The sequence below is a fragment of the Trichoderma citrinoviride genome (genome assembly GCF_003025115.1).
Source record: "Trichoderma citrinoviride strain TUCIM 6016 unplaced genomic scaffold BBK36scaffold_14, whole genome shotgun sequence".
Classification (NCBI taxonomy): domain Eukaryota; kingdom Fungi; phylum Ascomycota; class Sordariomycetes; order Hypocreales; family Hypocreaceae; genus Trichoderma; species Trichoderma citrinoviride.
This window is the reverse complement of record NW_020194722.1, coordinates 837,100-851,688: the sequence shown is the minus strand read 5'-3', so window position 1 is coordinate 851,688 and position 14,589 is coordinate 837,100. Positions and strand designations below refer to the sequence as shown.

Genomic DNA, 14,589 nt, shown 5'->3' with positions numbered 1-14,589 from the left:
TATTGAAGTGTTTCGACACATAGAACAGCACAGGTGGTCTTTGAAATTTCACTGCTTGTGCCAAGCCGTTATAAAAAGATGGATGTGATTCATATCAAATTCAATGCCGAGACTCGTCGGTGTCGCTCTTCTATTCCGATTTTCTATTCCATGTAAAGCTGCCAAATTGATATCCGCCGTTTCCAACGCATTCCGCGATCCAAACAAACTGTGTCCATATGCCATGCAAGTTCTCTTTCCTTTACTCAATCGCCGACGCAACATGCTTCTCTCCATGAAGTACAGGGTTGACTCGATCATCCCATTCAAATCCAAAAGATTCTCCAAGTTCTTTCCGGCACGCGGCTTTGACGGCCTCAAGAACATTCGCAAAGACGCCAAAGTTGGCCGGGTTGGCCTCATCGTTGTCACCACCCTGGAAAACACCAGTTCGCACCAGGCAAGTGTTCCAACCATACATGTTACCTCCGATGATGTCTGAGGCGGGGTTGTCGCCAACCATGTAGATATTGTCTGGAATGCGCTCCTCGCCATGAAGCTGCTCCATCCAGGACGCCAGCACCTCGTCGGCGTACTTGTACGTCGCCATCTCGGGCTTTCCATATACAACACGCTCGAGATCAACCCCAGTGAGCGCTTTGTACATGGCTTCGAGCCCGATTCGGAAAGCGCCTTGACTCATACGCGGGATCGGGTGCTCTGTGGGACACAGCATATCGCCCTGAGAGAAGTAAATGGGGATTCTCTGAGAAACAGGGTCAGAGGCTATGGTGAGCAGCCGTCCGTTCTCGGACCGAAGCAGGTCGACAATGATTTGCATATCGGTAGCGTAGTCGCGAGAGTCGGAAAAGACAAGAATTGCCTCGATGTTCGTCTTCGAGAAGTCGCGAGGCCGCGAACTGGCGCGCTCCTCCTCCGTGAAGACGCGATACGGCGCAATCGTGGGATCCCATGCCACGATGTCGTTGGGCACTACAATATCGCGGAATCCGTACTGCTCCGCCACCTCGCGGCAACGGTAACCCTCACCACCGACGACAAGCACCGTGTTATAGTATTCGGCGAGTGCCCGCATTGGAGTGTGTGACTGGATGAACTGTTCCGTGCTCACGGGGTTCTGCAGGATCTTGGACAGCTGCTGCGTGCGGGCCAGCTCGGGCTTGCCTGAGCCGTTGGTCAGGAAGATGTGTGGAATCTTGATGCCGAGTTCGTTGTCGCCGTTCAAGATCTCCAGCGCTCTCTTTCCCTCTGGGATCAGCCGATCTCCATGCACCAGGACACCGTCAATGTCGAAGACAAAGGCCATGTTCTTGGCTTTCTTTGCCTTGTCCGCGGAAATATCTTGAACCTGGGCGGCCAGGATATCTCGCGTCTTTTGGGGAGGAATGACACCCTTTGCCAGGGCGTCGTCTCGATCGGCATAGTGGACTGAGCTGAGTCGAGACTGTCGCTTGGAGCGAGGAATGGGGAGGGAAGTGCCAAACGAATTCCGAGATGCCCGCCTGTCTCTCATGGATGGAGAGAGAGACAGCTGGTGCATGTACTTGGAGGCATCAGCATGGGGAGATCTCGTGGCGGGCACCTCAATGGCATCGTGAGTTGTCGAGGTGGGTGACATCGGGATAGCAAGGGCTCCCTCATGAGGGGGGGGATGGGCTGCTGAGCCATCGCCAGCATTTGGTTGGCTTTCCGGGGGCTGAGTTGGCGTTTCCACGCCAAAGTCGACATCGTCAAAGGTAGCCATGGTTGCGGTGAGGTGTGAGTAGTAGAATGTTTGTCAGAAACTGGATCCTCGTCGTCTGTTGGTGGCAGAGGGCTTCCTTCATATATACTACTACTTCAACACTTCACTCCGGAGTCAGCAAGCCATAAGTCCTAGACTTGAATCACATCCATGGAAGAAGTGGATCCAGAAGAGCCATTATTCCAACGGTTTCGAAGCAGATACGATGACACTGCTTGACTGGCAGAAGAAGGTTTTGCCCGTGATTCAGCCCTGATGTCATCGCTCTCCTAGGCGTCAAGGCTGCAACTACCTCATTATCCACTCTCTCCCCTTACTCTCCCTGGGTCCTGCGTGCCGCCGGAGCCACTCTCAGGGACCAAACCCACCAGCTCAATCCAATCGTGGCCTGATAAGCCTTGTTGTTCCTTCAGATATCGCCATCTGCGGCAATGCGTCGGCAACAGTTCCACGTTTCTGACCGCCGTCCGCCCTCTGGGTGGATACGGATTACTTGTCTCCGGTGTAAGAGATTGTGAAATGTGGGGCCGGTGGATGAGCCAGTCGGATTAGCCGGCGCCGGCCTGAAAGATACCTAAAGTCGATAGCAGAGGCGTAAGGAAATGTCCAGAAAGATGGAGAAAGCGGGCCTGTAGCGGCAGTTTCAGATGCTGAGATTCGTCCAATCGATCCTTATACGATGTCACGCCAAGGAATGCCAAAGTATATTGTCTCCGGGCCACTGATCTTCGTGAAGGGGGTGAGGCGAAACTTCGGTCAAGAATTCGCAGATCTTCATGAAAATTCCTCTTGGAGTGATGGATGTTACCCGCCTCTTGCGTCATTTTGTGAGAATTGATGCAGGCGAAAATCCCTCTAGCTGCAGCAGAAAGGGATTCCACCGCTACGGAACCAGGTTGGGTGGACACAATTGAGCGTCATCAGGGAGGCATGGGTGGATAAGTTATACGCAGTATCTCGACACCTCAGGCGTTGGATATTTGGACGGCGTGCCGCAACGACTCCTAAGGCATCCCTGTATAAAGAAACGGCAATCTCACGAGTCGCTCTGCATGAGAAACCCGATACGTCGTATTTTTGGCTGAGACATACGTACATAACACTTTTCAAAGCTTTTCCATTTCCGTGCTCCCATCGCGAGAGCAGAAATCACGCTTATTCCCATTATCTATCCCACGCATACATCACCACATTTGCCAGACGAGAGCCCGAATTTTCCCTACACATCGGAGACAAGGCACAAGCCGCGGAACCGTTGAGATCATGGCCACCAAAACTTACACTCTCAACACCGGTGCGAAGATACCCGCTGTTGGCTTCGGCACATTCGCCAATGAAGGTGCCAAGGGCGAGACGTATGCAGCCGTCACCAAGGCGCTGGACGTTGGATACCGGCACCTTGATTGCGCCTGGTTTTACCACAACGAAGATGAGGTTGGTGACGCGGTACGCGACTTTCTCGCCCGCCGACCCGACGTGAAACGCGAGGATCTGTTTATCTGCACCAAAGTTTGGAACCACCTGCATGAGCCAGAGGACGTGAAGTGGAGCGCCAAGAACTCGTGCGAAAACCTCAAGGTCGACTACATTGACCTGTTCCTTGTCCACTGGCCGATTGCGGCTGAGAAGAACAGCGACAGGAGTGTCAAGCTAGGCCCGGACGGAAAGTATGTCATCAACCAAGCCCTGACGGAAAACCCAGAGCCAACGTGGCGAGCAATGGAAGAGCTCGTTGCCAGCGGCATCGTCAAGGCAATCGGAGTATCCAACTGGACGATTCCGGGGTTGAAGAAGCTTCTTCAGATCGCCAAGATCAAGCCGGCAGTGAACCAGATCGAAATTCACCCATTCCTACCAAACGAAGAGCTTGTGTCTTTCTGCTTTGAGAACGGGATCCTGCCCGAAGCCTACTCGCCGCTGGGCTCGCAAAACCAGGTCCCAAGCACCGGCGAGCGAGTACGCGATAACCCGACGCTCAACGCGGTTGCCGAGCGAAGCGGCTATAGCCTTGCCCAGGTTCTGCTAGCATGGGGTCTAAAGCGAGGCTATGTTGTCCTTCCGAAAAGCTCAACACCAAGCCGGATTGAAAGCAACTTTAACATCCCGGAGCTGAGTGATGAGGACTTTGAAGCGATTCAACAGGTTGCGAAGGGGAGGCATACTAGATTCGTTAACATGAAGGACACCTTCGGGTATAACGTTTGGCCAGAGGAGGAATAAGCTTGGGTGACAGGGTATTGGGCAAGTTTCACACGCCTTCGGAATTTTCTTGGTGTTTCGTCAGTCTGACAAAGTAAATTGTTGAGCAGCATTGGGTTTTGTCGTCTTGAAAAGTATGTAGTTGCAGCAAAATATCCGTCACATCAAAATATCAGTCGATTTTTACTGTCTAGACTGCTCTAATCTGATATGACTTTCTGAATCTGCAGTTATCGTTCGTCTACCCTGCTCTAAGAAGCCATAATACTGATGCCAGAGTTTAATGCTCGCTTTCGTCGTTGGAACGTAGTCTGCATATACTTATCTAATTAATGTCCCGCCGAGTAACAAGTATAAACAGTCCTACCACAGGCATTTGGGTGGTATAGGGTAGGTGCTGGGTGTCGCATCTTGCGGATCCCAAGTGATCCCGCTTGGGGGTGTAAGATGTCGGGACATGTTCCGAGTAGGTAGCTACTGTCGGGATTGGGAAGCGTTGACACAAATGCGGCTAGCTGGTCATTTTCTCTAGCTCGTGTAATCTTCAACATCACGTTCTGGTTGTCGCACCCATATCCGGGTTCTCAGGCAATACGCCATTCACTGTAGTCCCCATATCAGCTACAGTAGCCTTGCTTAATTGCAGGCCCATCAGCCTCAAGCTCTTCATTCAGTCTTCTCCCTCCGGCCTGGTGAAGGGTCGCAGCTACTGCCGATGCACTCATTGTCGAAGTCTCCAACTCCAGACGCGCGGCGCAGGAAAAAGCTCAAGATAGGGAACGGCAATGCCTGTGAACTGTGTCGCTCCAAAAAGATCAAATGCGACGGAATGCGCCCAGGTATGCTTGTCAAACGCCAGTCGAATGCCTGTGTAGATACTGACGTAGCATATAAGCTTGTGGTAACTGCGAGAAGAGGAGACAGATATGCAACTACAAACCCGCTGCGAGTTTTCAAGCCCAAGACGCCGCGGGGAAGATTCCGGGAATGGGTTACAGCGGGAGCCCCGGCACGTTCGCTGGAGAAGTCAAAGCTGCCATTGACGCCAAATTTGGCGAAGCTTCAAGTGGCTACGGGAACGCGATGCCTTTGTCGGATGCTCCGTTGTTCGAATTGCTGCTGTCGAGTCGACAGCCTGGCGATGAACATGTCAACAAGGTATTACCGCCACGCCGGCTGGCAGACCAGCTACTGCACACATTCTGGCGATGCATACACCCTGTCGATTTTCTTCTCGACAAGAAGCGATTTTGTCGGTCTTACGATCTGCTGTTTGCTGGGAAAGAGTTGGAAACAGAGGAACGCATTTTCATTGCCACCTTGAACATCGTTTTTGCTTTCGCTACCCAAGCAAATGAGCCCGCCACCGTCGCGGAGAGGAACGAGGTGGCGGCTACCTATTTCCATAGAGCTTGGAACCTCCTGCGTCCGGAGTCCATTCTATGGGAGTCGCCGTCGCTAGAACTGGTAGAATGCCTATTACTGATGAGCCGATATCTTCAGTGCACAAACAACCCCCACCAAACTTGGATGGCAGTGGGCTCGGCAATCCGAATTGCGCAGAGCCTCGGAATCCACATCCCCAGAGCACCAGAGGCTGCTATGTCGAGCGATGAGTATTGCTGGCGCCACCATCTTTGGAACTGCTGTGTGTTTGCCGACTTGTATGTCACTTTGGACTTTTTCAATTTCTGCAGCTTTGACATTACACTAACCCGAAGCTTCAAGATCAATCTCGTGGGTTCAAGGTCGCACAACGATGGCGTCGCTTGTCAGCCAACCCAGCACAGGCACGGGGTGTTCCTTCAGGGACTCTCTGATTGAAACGCTCGAGTTGTACGACATCGCTCGCCATGCTCTGCAAGCACAGGCTCCTGCTGGTGGCGGCTTTGCTGAAAGGTTTGGCCTGCACGGGACGAACCACAAGAAGGAATCTTACTGCACCGTGGTTCTGCAGCACGAGACTTGCTTGAACCAATGGGAAAAAGCGAGACTAAACGTCAATCTAGATCAGAGCAATGATCATGACTGGAAAACGCGGAGACTCATTCTCCAGACCAGGTGAGACAGCTACAAGGTCCTTCAGTCAACATCGAACCTTTGGGCGCTTATATCTCTGGCAACTCTAGGCTGCTACACGCTCGAATCATCTTGTTTCGCCCAATGGTCGCTCGCTGTTGCTTCTTGCAGCAAAATCCTCTTGTCGCTGCCGAAACCCAGTTTGAGTCCTCCTACAAAGGCCACATGATACGATACGGGGCTATTAAATGTATCGAATATGCTCAAAATCTGATAACCTTGATTGACGAGAATTCCAAGACCACCGAATCGATTTACATCTTGCCATGGTGGCATCGCATCTTCTATCTCCATGTGGCAGGGACGATTCTACTCGCAGCGATGCAGTCTGCCAATCTTTTCACAGAGGCGGTATCAGACAGCTGGCAACAAGCTCTGGCAACCTTCAAGCGACATGAGCACCTCAGTTCATACATACTGCAATGTTCATCTCTACTTCATTCTCTGGCAAGAAAAGCCTCCCACATCCGACATCCGCTTGAAAACGCCGAAGTACTAGGAGGCCTGTCAGACGCACAGTTCCATGACACATTCGAAGACTTTGGCTTTCATACAGACGCTTTCCTTTTTGACGAACCCGATGAGTCCTTGTTCCAATCACTCTTGAGCGGCTGAGCAAGACTAGAGATGATAGGCCAACCTCTATGTAAGCTCAACGCCGTAGTGAAAGTTGTCAGTCCTCGGGTCTCATTATAGTTATACACTTGTGATTTGCTTCTTGGCAGCAGTCATTCTGGTGACAATTTCTGCGGTAATAGACTCGGTACATATAAGGTCTTTGATCGCTTGTATTCGTACTAACAATTACGGAGACCGCTCTCCTTTGCGGCGAGATCCAACATATGTTGGGCAATTTGGTACCATACAGAAGCGTCCCCCCCCCCCCCCCCAGTGTGGCTTCAGCATCTGAAGCCCTTTCCAAGATCTTGTATCAGTAATCTGTATTACTGCATATGCAGACAATAACAGAGAGCGCAGCTTTCTGGCCCAAGGGGAGCTATTTTGCAGAAGCGTTGGTAGACCTGGTCTTTTAGTGCAAAGACAATCCGTGTGCTCGCCATATTGCAGAGGAAGGGGCAAGCGTAACTCTACGCCCTATCAACGATGAATCATGTAACTTGAATGACACATGGGGTGTGATAACGCTTCCTTCGACGCGTCTAGACGAAGAGTGAGCTCGATGCTTTGTAGTCTAGTTCTTACTTTGACCTGCGAGGCATTGTCCCTCAAGAGCCAATCAAATGCAGTTCCGGCGACCCACGCCGGGCTCGGAACGGTCCCGAGCTGGGTTGCGGGATCATTGACCAAAGGATCGAAACGCCGAGCTTGCGAGATCTGCCTGCAAACCATCTACTATATATCCTCTGACATGCCGGACACTCCTGAAGTCTTTGACTATGTAGTCATAATTCCTGAGCTGACGACATTGGCCTCGAACGATCATAACGATCATGCATCTGGAGCCCACCCGCGACGGAGAACTTGCAACGGCGAAAGTCTACGATGGAGCTGGTACAACATCCGATCCGTATATCGTCGAGTTTTATAATGGCGACCCAGGAAACCCTTTGAACTTCTCCCCTATGAAGAAGTGGTTCATCATTTTTATTGTAACTGTGTCTGTCTTTGCCGTTACACTCACCTCCTCGGCCTACTCTGGCTCTGCGAACGAAGTCTTGGAGGAGTTCCGATGCAGCACCGAGCTCTTTTCGCTCGGTATATCGCTGTACGTGCTGGGATTTGCTATTGGTCCCGCCTTGTGGGCGCCTCTTTCCGAGCTCTACGGCAGGAAAGTCCTTTTCGTCACGACACATGCATGCATGGTAGCCTTTGTAGGCGCTTCCGCTGGGTCAAGCTCAATGGCAGCTCTCTTGGTTTTCAGGTTCCTCACCGGAATGTTTGGCGCCTCGCCTCTTACAAACTCTGGCGGTGTCATTGCTGATATGTTTCCGACTGCACAACGGGGATTGGCAATGATCTTTTTCTGCACGGCTCCGTTTATGGGACCTGTCCTGGGTCCGATTATGGGAGGCTTCATCTCCATGAACGCTGGCTGGAGATGGGTGCAAGGCGTATGCAGCATCTTCATCGGCATTGTCTGGATTGTCGGCTCGATTCTAGTGCCCGAGACATACGGACCGGTGATATTGAGCCAGAGAGCAGCACAGCTCTCAAAAGAAACGGGGAAACCTTACAGAAGCGCACTGCAGCAGCATCATGGTACATCTGCATCACCTGGAGTTTTCCGCAAAGCCTTGATGCGGCCATGGGTTCTTCTCTTCCGCGAGCCTATTGTACTGATTGCCGCAACATATCTGGCTATATTATACGGCACCATCTACATGTTTATGCCTGCATTGTCTATCGTCTATCAGCGAGGGCGAGGATGGAACGAAGGTCTAGGCGGCCTGGCATTTCTTGGCCTGGTCTGTGGCATGTGGATTGGGACATTATATGCCATAATTGACGATAAACGATTCAGGAAACTCGGCAAGTCAGCAAAGCCCGAGTCGCGATTGCCCCCCGGGGCAGTCGGTGCCATCGCTTTACCCATCGGTCTGTTCGCCTTTGCGTGGACGAACTCGCCCAGCATACATTGGGCTGCGAGCATTATCCTGTCAGCACCGTTTGGATTTGGCTGCGTCCTGGTTTTCCTGTCCTCTCTAAACTACCTAATCGACTCATACACCATATACGCAGCTTCGGTGCTTGGGGCCTCAGCCATGCTCAGGGCATTCTTCGGTATGGCATTCCCTCTCTTCACCAGCCAGATGTACGACAATCTTGGGATACACTGGGCAAGTTCGATACCTGGATTCCTGACTCTTGCGTGTTTGCCATTCCCTTTTGTCATGCTCAGGTTTGGGGAGAGCCTGAGACTGAAGTGCAAATACGCTCAAGAGGCTGCAAACCTAATGGCACGAATGCAAGCAGATGTCACGTCTGAGCCAAGTAGTAGCGAGTAAACACCAAAAACACCAAGTTTGGACGCACACCGCGGACTTGAATGCTCCTGAAGAGGGTCCTAGATAAATCTGATGATATGAAGGGACAATTTGAAGAATTACAAGCTTTGGGCGAGCTTTAGGAGGTGTACATTTATGGCTGGAAAAGGGGCAAGAAGGATATAGATAGTGGCGAAAGAAGATTGCAACTGCATGCAAGCTACTATCCCAACATCGTATTACCATCTTCCTTTCACTTGTTATCATTGTTAACGGGCACATAGAAACTTGGCAGGCCCACCTAAAAAAGAAAGAAATTCCAACGAGCTGTTCAGTGGATTACAACGTAGCTCTGTGCGAATTTGGACTACTTGGCTCGCAGTATCTTGCCGAATATGTAAATCGCTGTTGTTCCAAAGATATCGGTGACACTTAATCCAGCGAGAAGCGTTGAACCTTTATCAACGCCCAATTTGATGAAGAGGGGCATTGCAAAGATAACGGCCCTGCCTGCAGTACCAAATCCTCAAATACTGTTGCTGGCAAAAAGAGAGGCAGCATACTTGGGATAAGATAGCGGGAAATGTATACACAAAAATCATTTGGCCCAGAAGTGCTCAAAGCAGAAGATGGCCACTCCGACAAGGGGCACCATCCAATGGATACTGGATCTTGATGTTCAAGCAAAAATAAACATACTGATGGGCCACAAGAATGAGCCGATAATAGCCGATACAAGTCCATATTCCTGTTCCCGCAACCCACGGTTAATGTTGTCAGGTATTATGTAGAACTGTATATAAGCGAAATAGGCAGCAAGGCTATCAATAACGCCAACGAGACAAGACAAAAACGTAAGGCCAGTCTCTCCAAAGTTAATTCCATACATGGCTAAAAAGAGGGGGAGGAAACACCTCAAAGAAGGTATAAAAGACGCCATGAAAATATCAGGTGTAACGATCGACGAAGAAGATAGACGGGTCCTTCATCATGAGTTCCAGGGGCCTGACGAACGCGTCGAAGACAACTGCGGATGTGCTCATGTGGTGCTGATCAATCTCGCTTTGAGACTGGAGCCTTGAATTGCCGGTCAGCTTGCGTAACCGGCGTGCACGCCTCAGCAGAATAGTAGGTGACGAGGTTTCGAGCAAAAAATAGGAGGAGAATGAGGGCAAGTGAAGATATCCACACGATTTCCCACATAGGCCATCTTCATCTTTTGGCTTGGGCAGCAAATCCTACTATCACAAGTCCAATTGCAGGACCAGCCCATGCGGAGAACACCCACCAGAAAAGTCCGAATGGAATGTACACGAGGGAGAACATGTCTCCCACAGTTGCACCGCCATTTGCTAAAGCTGGGTTACTGAAGAAGACAACCCAAAATCGCAACGTCAAGAGCCCACCAAAGCCATCAACAACAGTCTCAGGAAAGGATAGAATCCAATACACAATGTATGTCAGGACATAAACCTGGCTTCGCCCAATGCTCGGGAGTTCAGACAATGGCGAGAAAGGGAGGTCTCCGATGCCAAAGGCGAGGACGTACAGTCCAAGACCCAGAGTTGAAGCAACAGGAATGACACCAAATTGCTGCTGGATCTCCTCTTCCGCAGCGGCATAAATGGGGCCTGCGCAATACATCGTCTAGGTGTGAACACAAAGGATGAAGAGAACAAATTCTCGTTTGGCACGGGACCATTTTCGAGGGTTGGTTGGATCATCAGTCGTATACCAGTCGACAGGGATACCATCAGATGCCTTTTGGGGGCTAATGGCAATAGATCTGGTGCGCTGCAGTTCGAGTTCTCTTTCTGCGTGTAACTGCTCGTTGCTGAATGGGGCGGTATGAACGCTGGATATTGTTCTTGCTAGTTAACACTCTCTAGATCATCGCCCTCACCACCGAATGAATAGGAAGTTTCCGAATTATGTTCTGTAGAGCCAAAGAAGACTCCGTCTAGGTTGCGAGACGAGTAGTGCTGAATGAAATTTTCTCTTGGCTTCAACTGAGTGATGTATCCCTCTGGCGGCTGAAAGCCCTGTTTCTCTTTTTGGGTATTAAAGAATCTTGTTTCAATCAGGCGCAGAGCCTGGCCAATTGGCGATTCTCTGAGAAGATCCAGCATCTTTTCCTCGCGCTGTAGAGAACAGAATGCGAGAAGGCAATCAAGTCTTGAAGCAAACGAGGCTATCCGCTTACTGATGCTTGGCCGAGACAAGGTTCGAGATAAGTTGATTGGACTGTAAGGGGCTTTGTGTTGAAAGGACGGCTTGTCCTTCGTCTACTTGTATCATAAGAAAAAGGTAGAACAAGTGGTTTGAGTGAAGCCATGTGCAGCTCAGGCATACCGAACAGGATAGCTTCAGTAATTAGATATGCCTCTGGTCGTTTGATAATCGCAGAATAGTATGGGCACAGGATTACTGGACAGCGAGATCTATCATCAACCTCTGGCATATTCTTTTCCACATTCCAGGCGATCTTCTGCTCCATTACTCTACTACAAAGCGGAAGAGTTGACAAGATACTTAATGCCCATATAGTGCTTCGTATAAGCACGGGAAATAGAACTATCTTGCTTTGTGCTCGTCGTATAATCTCTCGTCTCAGACTATTCGTCTTATCCACTTGGAAGGATGCCAGGCATTGCGGCAGGCATTGCAGCGCCAGCCGTCGGAGAATTTCGCCTCTTGAAATCATCACAGATATATCCCATAGTAACAAATTCAACCCCCTCGTGTTTCAAGAAATGCTCAATAAGCCTAAAAGAAATTAGTTCGAAGTTCTGACAATCACCGCATATATCAAAGAAATCTCATGCTCCGGTTAACTCACCGTTCGTGCATTAAGATGACTTGCGGGCGGCCCGAGACATCAGGATGGCAAGTAATGGGGAAAATGAACTCATCATACTCGCGGTAACAGTAATCAAAAGTGTCTCTCCAAATGTCCTCGACGTCCCGCGGGTTCACATATCCATGACTGTTGGGCGCAGATTTGATAAACATCATCGGCGGTAGATCGTCGATATACCAGTTTGCAGGTATCTCAACAAGCCCAGTTTCTCTGCCGTTGACTAGCGGCTTCATCCATTCTTCTGGATGTTTGCTATAGTCAATCGTGGTCCACGAATCACCGGTTCGAAGGTAGTAGGCCTGACAGTCGTGATGGCTCAGGCTGTGGTCGTACTCGATTCCGTAATCCAGAAGAAGCTGCGCCCCCTCAGCGCTGGCTTCCCACCAAGGGGCGACGCTTCCTTTTGGCGGTTTGCCGCAGAATTCTGTGAGGAGTTTATACGTCTTATCGAGAACAGCCCGCTGTTTCTCTAGCGTCATATCTGCTGGATTCTCATGAGAGTAACCGTGCAGGCCGATCTCGTGGCCAGCGTCCCGCACCTCAGCCATCTCTTTTGGGAACGACTCGAGAGTGTGACCCGGGATGAACCACGTCGCTTTGATGTTGTATTTGTCAAACATTTTGAGCATGCGCTGTGTTCCAACAGTAGCAGCAAAGATCCCTGCATATTCTCTTTAGCAACCTCGTCACTTCCTGTATAGGTGAGCTCTTCAAGCCGCAACTTGCCTCTGCTAATGTCGCTAGTTGAGTCCTCGCCTCCATAGGAGCCTAACCATCCTGCCACTGCGTCGACGTCGACGCCCCAGCTGATCAGGACACGCTTCTTTGTCATTGTTTGGCGGTTGAGACACTCTGAGTTGCAAAGAGCGGAATTTCCAACGTTAAGTTTGACTACATGGACCTCACCAATCCCCAGGATCAGGATGACGTAGGGGGTCTGGGGATAAAGAATGCAGGAATGGGGTATGCTTTGATTAAGCTCCAAGGAAAACATCGCTCTTCCGAAACCATCCCCTCCCAAATCGCCCTCAAACCCAGCCTTGGAGAAATCCCCAGCCGACCCCGCCATTTTGAAGTAACCCACCAGGTACTCTCTGAAAGTGAACAATCCATGCCATTTGGATTGGGCTGTTAGAGCAAATTCGTCCTTAACGTCTTTAATATATTGGTACTGTCTTTGAAGTCGAGGGTTAATGCCAATATGCTTGTAGCGTACGGGACTTCAACTTGTACATGCTCCCGGCCGGAGACCAATACCGCCAGTCATGAATTTCGCCTCAGGCGTTGATCAAAGCTATCGGAGCTCTATCAGAGCCATGTACTAGAATGGAGCGAGATTATGGCTTGCTGAATTAATAGTTGGATTCACTAACAAAGACTTCTTATGACATTTCTTCGACGGATTATCGGCGTTGATCATGTCGAACTATGTCGTCTCTTTAACGACACGCCTATAGTCTGGGTGGTACCCAGAGTTCTGATGCAACAACACATTGTCGACAGACTACTCTACATTAATTAATCAAACCTAAAAAAAGACACACAAAGACGTATGCAGATCTCGGTAAGAGGTGAAAGAAGGTTGTCTCGGGTATATTGCCTCTCGAGCCGTTGCCTAGTTGCAGGTGCAACCATCCTAAGTTCATATCCTCCAGCTTCCCTTGCTTCCTGCTAATAAAGCAATTATCTAATAAGGTAAATAGAGATAGGTGTGTACATTTACAACATATGTACAATAACTTAAAGGCGCCCTCCGAATGCTTGCTTACACACTCCACCCAGCATAGTGACTCGGCGATGGCCTCTTGAGTTACGGTAGACACAACTTTTCCGCAGCCGCCCATGACCAAGTCATAACGAAATAGTTGCTGATACTGCTTATCAACCGCAGACGACATCTGAAGCATCTACGAGCTAGTGCCACCTGTCTTTCCCTCCCTCGAATGGCAAACAGGTACAAGGCAATTCCTGGGTCTTGGTAACATATCAGCCCAACGCATAAACCTGGCACGTGTTGACAGAACCTTTAGTGCCACGAGCACAATGGTATGAGCCAAAACAGTTAGAAGCGCAGTACGGAACCAAATATTGAGCGCCACTCTTTGAGCGTAAAATGTCGGCTTTCTTCAGCAGCCAGTTGTACATCTTGCTCAATTACCGCTATGACTGTCCGTGCAGTGAATTGGCGTCCTTGACGCCTAACCATGTTTAAGCAATTAGTGGCTCATATCGGTTGATGACCGATTTCTGGACGAAGTAAAAAGCAAGCGCTGCTCCCAGTATTGTCAAGTGCTCTTATCGCTGCTTTAGATGTATGGCTCGGCGAAGCTATCTGCTGTTTGCGAGAAGCGGGTTATCTCTGACGATATATAAGACATGCACTCAACTAATCTAATCAAGAAAATGATACGAAGTGCCATGCCTACTTAACTTACCGTATGTTATCCATGTGTAGGATAAATCGATAGCTATGCATCCACTCTTGATGATACGCATGATATCAAGGTTGTGTCCCTTATCTGGCTGGCTGGTGTGCGGAACAGCTATGTACGTAGAGAGGTGTAAGACGCATGTACCAAGACTGCAACGTGCGCGACCATCATCTAGTATCAAGTACCCCATCTTCATGATATACCTAATCCAGCTATTAAAAGCATATCGTATCATTACCCCCATGTAGCCTGTGTAGGTTATGTTACTACTATGCCGGTTGCTATAGCTAGCGGCTTGCTGATACTCGTACCAACACTGCTAGCATTGAA

The 14,589-nt window shown here is 49.9% G+C and overlaps 6 protein-coding genes across 6 annotated transcripts; 3 read left to right on the top strand and 3 right to left on the bottom strand.

Moving 5' to 3' along the window:
• Nucleotides 1-241: 241 nt before the first annotated feature.
• On the bottom strand, nucleotides 242-1,618 carry BBK36DRAFT_1127317 (HAD-superfamily hydrolase; the record flags this gene model as incomplete). Its single annotated transcript, XM_024891485.1, has 1 exon — nucleotides 242-1,618. One exon carries the CDS (start codon nucleotides 1,616-1,618, stop codon nucleotides 242-244), a length of 1,377 nt encoding a protein of 458 aa, XP_024746561.1.
• A 1,389-nt stretch (nucleotides 1,619-3,007) lies between these two features.
• BBK36DRAFT_1162531 (NADP-dependent glycerol-2-dehydrogenase) lies at nucleotides 3,008-3,964 on the top strand (the record flags this gene model as incomplete). The annotated part of the gene is made up of 1 exon (XM_024894449.1): nucleotides 3,008-3,964. The coding sequence occupies one exon, from the start codon at nucleotides 3,008-3,010 to the stop codon at nucleotides 3,962-3,964; it is 957 nt and encodes a 318-aa protein (XP_024746560.1).
• Nucleotides 3,965-4,930: 966 nt separating this feature from the next.
• Nucleotides 4,931-6,637, top strand: BBK36DRAFT_1172037 (hypothetical protein; the record flags this gene model as incomplete). The annotated part of the gene is made up of 3 exons (XM_024895667.1): nucleotides 4,931-5,607; nucleotides 5,672-6,004; nucleotides 6,073-6,637. The coding sequence occupies 3 exons, from the start codon at nucleotides 4,931-4,933 to the stop codon at nucleotides 6,635-6,637; spliced, it is 1,575 nt and encodes a 524-aa protein (XP_024746559.1).
• Nucleotides 6,638-7,473: 836 nt separating this feature from the next.
• On the top strand, nucleotides 7,474-8,988 carry BBK36DRAFT_1127578 (MFS general substrate transporter; the record flags this gene model as incomplete). The annotated part of the gene is made up of 1 exon (XM_024891524.1): nucleotides 7,474-8,988. One exon carries the CDS (start codon nucleotides 7,474-7,476, stop codon nucleotides 8,986-8,988), a length of 1,515 nt encoding a protein of 504 aa, XP_024746558.1.
• Nucleotides 8,989-9,334: 346 nt separating this feature from the next.
• On the bottom strand, nucleotides 9,335-11,096 carry BBK36DRAFT_1172035 (hypothetical protein; the record flags this gene model as incomplete). Its single annotated transcript, XM_024895666.1, has 6 exons — nucleotides 9,335-9,473; nucleotides 9,663-9,858; nucleotides 9,926-10,061; nucleotides 10,210-10,598; nucleotides 10,629-10,834; nucleotides 10,942-11,096. 6 exons carry the CDS (start codon nucleotides 11,094-11,096, stop codon nucleotides 9,335-9,337), a joined length of 1,221 nt encoding a protein of 406 aa, XP_024746557.1.
• Nucleotides 11,097-11,591: 495 nt separating this feature from the next.
• BBK36DRAFT_1172034 (family 4 carbohydrate esterase) lies at nucleotides 11,592-12,659 on the bottom strand (the record flags this gene model as incomplete). The annotated part of the gene is made up of 3 exons (XM_024895665.1): nucleotides 11,592-11,733; nucleotides 11,807-12,488; nucleotides 12,518-12,659. 3 exons carry the CDS (start codon nucleotides 12,657-12,659, stop codon nucleotides 11,592-11,594), a joined length of 966 nt encoding a protein of 321 aa, XP_024746556.1.
• Between the last annotated feature and the right edge of the window lie 1,930 nt (nucleotides 12,660-14,589).